Source organism: Bidens hawaiensis, unplaced genomic scaffold, assembly GCF_021521415.1.
Source record: "Bidens hawaiensis isolate Kalapana, Puna unplaced genomic scaffold, B.hawaiensis_p1.1 tig00032718_1, whole genome shotgun sequence".
Lineage (NCBI taxonomy): Eukaryota > Viridiplantae > Streptophyta > Magnoliopsida > Asterales > Asteraceae > Bidens > Bidens hawaiensis.
The window spans coordinates 224,610-232,849 of NW_027495576.1; the positions used below are offsets into that span (position 1 = coordinate 224,610).

Sequence of the window (8,240 nt, forward strand, 5' to 3'; positions counted from 1 at the left end):
CGCCGGAGGGTGGTCACAAGGAGGAACCCCCCCCTTCTCAGTGACGAGCTCACGGTGTCTGTTTTGCAGGTTATCAGAAGAACTATCTTCCAAGGGTTTAACCCCTCGTGGGAAACAGCTATCCAACCCCCAGATTGAAAGATGGTTCGTAGTTTCTAGATCGACATTACAAAGAGCAAACATCGAGTTGGGCAAGAGAATGCCATGTCTTAGCAATTCCACCTTTACGGAGAGTCGAGCCCTAACCAAGACATTACTTTGAGTGGCACCGATTGATTCAACAACGCGTGCATCTATCTTCTGAGTAACAACTCATATCAATTAAATTGCAAAGAGAATGAATAATGAAGTCACATGTACTATCAATCACTCACGCCCAATTATCCTCACAATCCTTAAATCTCAACCGGCTTAGAAGGATGTTGCGTTGTGATAACCCTACAAGGTCCTTCACTTGTGCCGGTTGTCAGCCCAATTCCAAGTCGAAGGCATACAATTGTTGAATCTTTCATCAAACTTAAATAATTTATTAGTTTCTAAAAGAATAAATAAGGGGGCACATCTTATAACCTTCCAAGATCACAACATATGTAATACCAAAACAATAGCGAGTTGCCTCTGCCAATTTTCCCTTTCATATGTTCGTTCGCCACAATGCCAAACTCAATGAGATCCTCCCCAACTTTTGTTATGTTTCTCCACACCCACTTTATGCTGCACTTTGAAGGTATGCATTCCGAAGACCGAGAAGATTTGTGAATCGACTTAATCATTGCTGTGTATAAACACAAATCATTTACCTTATATCTCCATCACTACTTGTACAAATATTCCACATTAGTAGCTTCATGATTGCCAACTCCTAGTCCACCCAAATCCTTAGGAACCATTATATCCTCCCATTTAGATTGTATGTTGCTATTCACAAACCCATTAAAAACATCTCTTACAACAGACAATCACGTCTTTCTCATATCAACCATTCCGTCTAAGGCTGTCAATTTACGACACGGATCTGTTAACACGACACGAGTTTTAACAGGTTTGAGTTTGAGCTTAATAGGTTTCGTGTTGTAAACAGGTTTACCTGCTTAGACATGTTTAAATTCGTGTCTTAATAGGTTAAATACATGTTAACCTGTGTTGATTTTTAATTTTAAAAAATAAATAAATATACACTTCTAAAGTCCTAAACCTAAAATCTTACTTATATAAGACATTTCACTCATGTCCGTCAGAAGCCGATATTTTTTTTTTAATGGATGTTATGATTGCCTCTTTGGTTTATTGTCTTACGTATGTTATGGATTTGTGTCTTTTTGTGTTGGTTGTGTTATAGATTTGTGCAAGGAATTATAGTCATCCAAGGAGATAGATGCTCGCAAGATAGATATGGCTCAGTTTTTTAATATTAAAATATTGTAAACAATATTTAAACATGATTTGTAAAAAAAATGAGGTTAATCAAACACTCGGATAGTTATTATCCGATAAGCTTTTCAAATAAATTAATATTTATTAATTGATAAAGGTTTAAAAATATAAATTAATATTTTATTATAAATTAGTTAAAAGACTTCCGCTAAACTCTGATATATTTTCAAAACATGAACCAACTATTTGTCACACGCCTAGGCCCTAAGTGTGGGTGTGACATTTAACATTTAGTTACCCTTACTAAAATATACATATTAGAACTATGGTGCCGCTAACGCTTTTATTGGACTTTTGGGCAACACCTTAGTGGTTGAAGCCATTTTGCTTTTTTTTTTCTTTTTTTTTTAAGCTCAGTACTGTTACATGCATAACGTAAGCTGACAGAATGTCAGATTTTAGTTCCGGTTCCGTAACAAACGTGACAAATTCGCGTAGAATCACCGCATTTTGTTTTAATTATGGTAACATAACTAACGCAACATGAACGAATGAATAACAAAATTAACTTTTGTTTTTATTTTTTTAGTTTCGATACCATAACAAATGTAACGGAGATTGATCAAATTTTCCTAGATTAACCGTCTCAACGTCCGGAATCGACAACTCCCGGTTTTACCAACGTCCGAGTTTTACCAATCGACACCACCTCATTAGTCCACATCAATTTTTATATTTTTTTCATTTTAGTTTTTGTTTTAGTTTTGATAACATAAGGCTGAGGGTAGTGGGGGTGATCAAGGAGCGCGGCCGCCTACGTGGCTCGCGAACACCGCTACACCCCTCAGGTGACCGGGGGCGCGGTTGGCCGCCGTGGCTGGGACCGCGGGGCTAACTAGCCGTTGGGAGGTTTTGGTTTTTAAAAATATTGCTGTTGGGCTATTTTATTTTATTTTTTTATTTATTTTTTTTACAAACTCATTATAAATAACTACCCCATTTTATAACAATAACACACCATTCTCACTACATTTCTCTCTAATAATTTAAGAATCTATCAAGTTACAAACCATGTCGGGTTGGGGTTACGATAATATCAACATCAACGACACTCAATTTCCTGAGGGATTGAACTACATGGACGACGAATAGTTTCAAGAGTTCATTGAGATGTCACAACCCGGTTATTCGGTCCCGGAAACACAACCGGAGCTGGCACCGGAGAAGACGGCAAAACGATCCCACAAAAAAAGGGGAAGAAGACCGGCGAAGCGGATGGTCCTTCGGCACAGGAGAAGCGGAAGTCTACTCCGTGGTCTAAAGAGGAGAAGCTTGCTTTGGCGAAAGCTTGGATTGAAATATCCCAAGATCGGAACGCGGGTAAATTATTTCGTGAATTTTATTGTTTAATATATCTTTTAAGTTTTGTGTGTACTTATTACATTTTTTGTTATTTATTTTGTAGCCGACTTTCAAAAAGCTAGAGTTTTTTGGGCCAAGGTTCGGAAATGTTTTATGATCAAGTGGGGAGTAGGGCTCATACCGATAATATGATATCGGGTCGGTGGACCGATACTCGTAAATATATAGGATTGTTTACCAACATACATAACCGCAATGCTAACCAATGCGGCCGTGTGGGTCCGATGATCTCGCGGTTTACCAATTCACATGTGAAGAATGGAAACACGAGGTGCTGAGGAGGTACGGGGTGGTGAAGACGTATGACGAGAGCTAATTGTGGGAGGTGTTAAGAAAGTGCTCGAAATGGATTGAACTATGTGCGGAGGACATGGGCGATGGGGCAAAACGTACAAAAACTAGTGCGTCCGGCACATCGTCTCTTCGAGCGGATCGGAGAATCAAATTGACTTCGACCTAAACTTGTCCGAAGGTCATTTGAAAGACCAAGGTTGTAGCCGCCCTCTTGGTAGGGATCGTGGGAAAAAAACGGTTGTTGATGGCGACTATAAAAAAGAAATTAAGGAATTGTCAAGTGGTCTCCTCTCGATTGGTGAAGCTCGACACAAAAGAAACCGTTTCAAGAGTTTGGCTTTTCTAGCCAAAGATTTTAGCCACCTACCGCCATACGACCAAGCGCTAATGGAGGAAGAAAAAGAACGTATTCGGAAGGAATTGGCAACACAAAAATAAAAGCGTTATTTATATGTATTTTTTTATTTTTCTTTTTATTTTCCTTTTTATTTATGTTTTAATGTAGTATTTTAATTTATATTTGTATGTATAACAAAAAAATAATAAATAAAAAAAAAATCAATCAAGCCCCTGATCACCTGTACCACTACACCCTCTGGGGCTTGGTTGAGGGGCTTGATTCTGTGTCACATCAACGCTTACGTGGCCGCAAATATATTGGATCACTTGGGGCTCAACCAAGCCTTACTACCCTTAGCCTAACACATGCAACCGAATTCACATCGATTTACTGTCCTAACACCTGAGATCAACAACGTTTGAGATTTACTACCACTCAGGTTTTAACCATCCGAGTGTCCGAGTGGCGCAATACGTAAGCTGAAAACTAATTAAAAATAAATTAAAACACAAACAAACAAAAAAAGATGGGCCGTAAATATTCTAGTTAGTCGCCGACTTATTATTATTATTATTATTATTATTATTAGTTCAATGGGACATGAGTCAAAGCAAACCACCAGGCAGCCGACTTTTCTCGTCCGTCGAATCCGTCCAAACGTAATGACGTACTCCATGACACAATACACGTGGGGTCAATCTCCTTCACACGTGCCCCGATCTCATTAGCCCATACCAGTACCACCCTCCTTTTTGTCTTATCATTTAATAATAATAATAATAATAATAATAAAGCCCCTTTGAAAGTGAGTGGCTGCGTCGACCACCACCTCCTCCTTCCTCGAACCCACGTTTATTTTCATCCAGATTCAATCCCCCACGTGCCACCTACATGTATATATATCCCTTCATCCTCCTTCATTACTACTACTGCCGAATACTCAATACCCTAACCCTTAATAATAATATTAATATTAACAAGAACCAAAGAGGTTTTATCATGACTGGAGATTGTTTACAGTTACCGCCTGGCTTCAGGTTTCACCCTACCGATGAGGAACTCGTCATGCATTACCTTTGCCGCAAATGCGCCTCTCAGACGATATCAGTCCCGATTATCGCTGAGATTGATCTGTATAAGTTCGATCCGTGGCAGCTTCCTGGTAATTTTTTATTTTCATTTCGAATTTGGGGAAAATTGTTCGATTTCGATTGAATTTTGATTCGATTTATATGAAATTAAAAGATCTGTGATATTGATTTGTGTAGATTTGGCTTTGTACGGAGAAAAGGAGTGGTACTTCTTTTCGCCTCGGGACAGGAAGTATCCGAATGGATCTCGGCCGAACAGAGCTGCGGGGACGGGTTATTGGAAGGCTACTGGAGCTGATAAGCCCATTGGTAAACCGAAAGCCGTTGGAATTAAGAAGGCCTTGGTGTTTTACGCCGGTAAAGCTCCGAGAGGTGTGAAGACGAATTGGATAATGCACGAGTATCGCCTCGCTAACGTGGATCGATCCGCGGGCAAACGGAGCAACAACCTTAGGGTACTTTTCTATTTTTTGTTTTTTCTAGATAAAAAATTGAATTTTAATGATCGGAACTATTATCCAATATATATACATTGGCTGATAATGATCCATACTGTCAATGTACTTTCATTTTCGTTGTCATTATTACTAAATTTAAATTCGTTAAATTTTAAATAAAATCTATATTTATTTGTACAAAATTAAACATCATTAATTAAGTTTTAATGATATTTAATTTTCAACAAAGCTATTATTGCTATAAAATGATATTCTATATATATATATATATTTGTATAAAATTAAATATCATTAATTAGGTTTTAAAGGCCATTAAATTTCTACCAAGTTATTAATGTTATAATGATATTCTATGTTTATTTGTACAAAATTAAATATCTTTAACTAAGTTTTAAAAGTCATTAAATTCATTAAATTTCTACGAAGTTATTATTATTGCTATAAATATTAAGGGGATATCAATTAAAAAAAATACTAAAGTATATCAAACATTACGTCAATGACTATTTTGATGATATTTGATATTTCAACATGTTTTATTACTTTCGATTACTAATTATTTTGTTATTGGATTTATGCAGTTAGATGATTGGGTATTATGTCGAATCTACAACAAGAAAGGTGTTTTAGAGAAACACTTGAATTCAGATATAAAATCGTCACAGATTTCCGAAACTGAGATTGATATAAAACCTGAAATCACATCATACTCTCCAGTGAACCAAATGTCGTCGTTAAATATGCAAACATCAATACCGTATCATGCTACAAACGATACATTTAATTTTGAACCATCGGAATCGGTCCCAACGCTGCATACGGATTCAAGTTCAGAACACGAAAGAGAAGTCCAAAAACATGAAAGAGAAGTCCAAAGCGAGGTTAAAAAAGACGTGTTCCAATACAATTACATGGATTCTTTCAACGATGACGCATTTACCTCTCAAAACCAATATTACAACGACTTTCAACTCTCTCCGTTACAAGATATGTTTATGTTCATGCCAAAGTCGTTTCAAATGTGATAGATACCAACTATAAACACATGTGTGCACATGAAATGGGGACTAGACCATTGGGTACAACCATTGAAGCATGGCGTACAAAGTTGAAAAGGCCGCAAGTGTTGAATGAATTTTAGGTGGCCCAAAAGCAAGTGGGCTTATTGACTTTTAGCCGCCCATTATATCCGAATGAAGAAAATAATGGCGGACAAAATTGACAATTTTGAAAGCTCAGTCCTAGGTTCATTGTATATATATATCATCAAACTTATTATTAATTATATTAATAATAATATATTGCATAGTTTTTTTAATGATATATAAATCGGGTTAATATTTGCATTGGCCTCGTGTAGCATTCATTCTTTCAGCATGAGAATTTCTTTATTACATTTATTATAATATTATTTGTACGTTTCAGAAAATATTAATAGAAGAATCATTGTGATTTTTATGTATTGTTTTTATTAACTGGTGAATTCTTTTAAATTATTTTCGTTTATAAGACTTGAATCTAGGACATTTCCCTGATAAACTCAAGTGTTTAAATATTTTGCTTTCGCTAACGAACCACCACTCCATTTGTATCTATTGTTATTGTTGTCCTACTTTTGGTTCATGAAGTAATTAATAATTGAACAGATAGGATGATAAAATCATTTATGTGATAGGTTTCACATTTCTTGGACCCAATAATAACATGTGACATACTAGAAGGAAAAAATAAAATAAAAAATAGTACTGTATGTGGAATTAAAGAGACCTAATCAATATAAAGGTTTAACATGTTTTCAATTCAAAAAATGACGTCACTTAATCCTTATCAACTTGTGGTTTTTGTCTTACTAAAGTTGGTGATAAGTTGTTTATCTCATTAACCATTGTCGCCATCCACGCTTTGATGACGTTTATGTTGATCTACACCGTCCGACGATTAGTTTTCAATGACTGAAGATTATTTTATTCATATACTAACTTAAAGTATTCAATTATATTAATTACTTTGCATAATGTCTTAATAGTAATTTTATACATAGATTCTAATATTTAATTTTATCATTTTCCTAATTAGCTTGCATTAAGACATGATTTTTATGCAATCAAATAACTTTGAGAGAGAGAAAACAATAATAAGCAGGGGTAATTCCCAAAATAGTCCTTTATAAGAAAGAGATTTCCAAAATGATTTATTTGAAGAGAGAGATTCCCAAAATAGTTTATACAAACTTATATCCAACGTGGCATTGGTAATCGTGACGTTAGATTTGTTAACCACTCATATTCTGACAAGTGTAAAGGTAACGTGAAAGTTCCTCCGAAATCTGTCTGCGCCGATAGTTTTCTACCCAAAATATTTTTTCTGAAAAACCATGGTTTTCGAATTAAAATTATCGACGCCGTGAGTCTTCAAAAGATATCAGTTTCCGCGTTTCTTTGAAACTCATCTCCTCCGACGTATTTTAGTTGAATTTAATTTTATTTTATTTTTTGCATAAAAAGAAGAGTTGTTAGAAAAGATGGATTTTATTATAAATTATTTAAATTCGATGGTTTTTAGATGAAAGTTATCTTTTTTTACATAAAAAGAATAGTTTGTCTATAAAACTTTTTTGAAAATCATATCCAATACTCACCACCACCACCAACCGCCCACCACCATCACCATCACCACCCACCGCCCACCACCATCATCAACCACCATCACCCACCGCCATCATCAACCTCCACCACCCGCCACCATCATCCACCACGACCACCCGCCGCCATCATCCACCACCACCACCACCATCCACCCACCGCCATCATCAACCACAACCACCCATCACATTCTTAAAACTTGCCATATTTTTAAAACTTTTAACTTTATCGTTTTTGGGGTAATTACCAAAATAGTCCCTTATTGTTTTTTTTAAACTTTTTTGAAAATCAACTAAAGAGACTAAATTTATTGGAAAAATGTCGTTTTTTGTAACTTTTTTGAAATGTCTCATAAGAGACGAAATTCACCTAAAATGTGTCGGAGGAGATGGATTTCAAAAAAACGCGAATTTCGTCTTTTTTTGAAAAACTCACGGAGCCGATAACTTTAATTCGAAAACCATGGTTTTTCAGAAAAAGATTTTTGCCAGAAATCTATCGGCGCAGACAGATTTGGGAGTACTTTCACGTACCTTTACACGTGTCACACTGTGAGTGGTTAACAAATCTCACGTCACGATTACCAATGTCACGTTGGAGATAAGTTTGTATGGACTAT

General features: G+C 35.9%; 1 protein-coding gene across 1 annotated transcript; it reads left to right on the plus strand.

Moving 5' to 3' along the window:
* The first annotated feature begins 4,428 nt into the window (after window positions 1–4,428).
* Window positions 4,429–6,340, plus strand: LOC143583909 (NAC transcription factor 32-like). Its single transcript, XM_077066084.1, has 3 exons — window positions 4,429–4,592; window positions 4,699–4,976; window positions 5,561–6,340. The coding sequence occupies exons 1-3, from the start codon at window positions 4,430–4,432 to the stop codon at window positions 6,002–6,004; spliced, it is 885 nt and encodes a 294-aa protein (XP_076922199.1). The 5' UTR covers window position 4,429; the 3' UTR covers window positions 6,005–6,340.
* Window positions 6,341–8,240: the final 1,900 nt, after the last annotated feature.

Excerpts from the sequence above, each read along its gene's own strand:
- LOC143583909 (XM_077066084.1), top strand. The coding sequence starts at position 4,430 with ATGACTGGAGATTGTTTACAGTTACCGCCTGGCTTCAGGTTTCACCCT. Across the intron at positions 4,593-4,698 it reads CGATCCGTGGCAGCTTCCTG|ATTTGGCTTTGTACGGAGAA; the intron begins GTAATTTTTTAT and ends TGATTTGTGTAG. Across the intron at positions 4,977-5,560 it reads AACGGAGCAACAACCTTAGG|TTAGATGATTGGGTATTATG; the intron begins GTACTTTTCTAT and ends GGATTTATGCAG.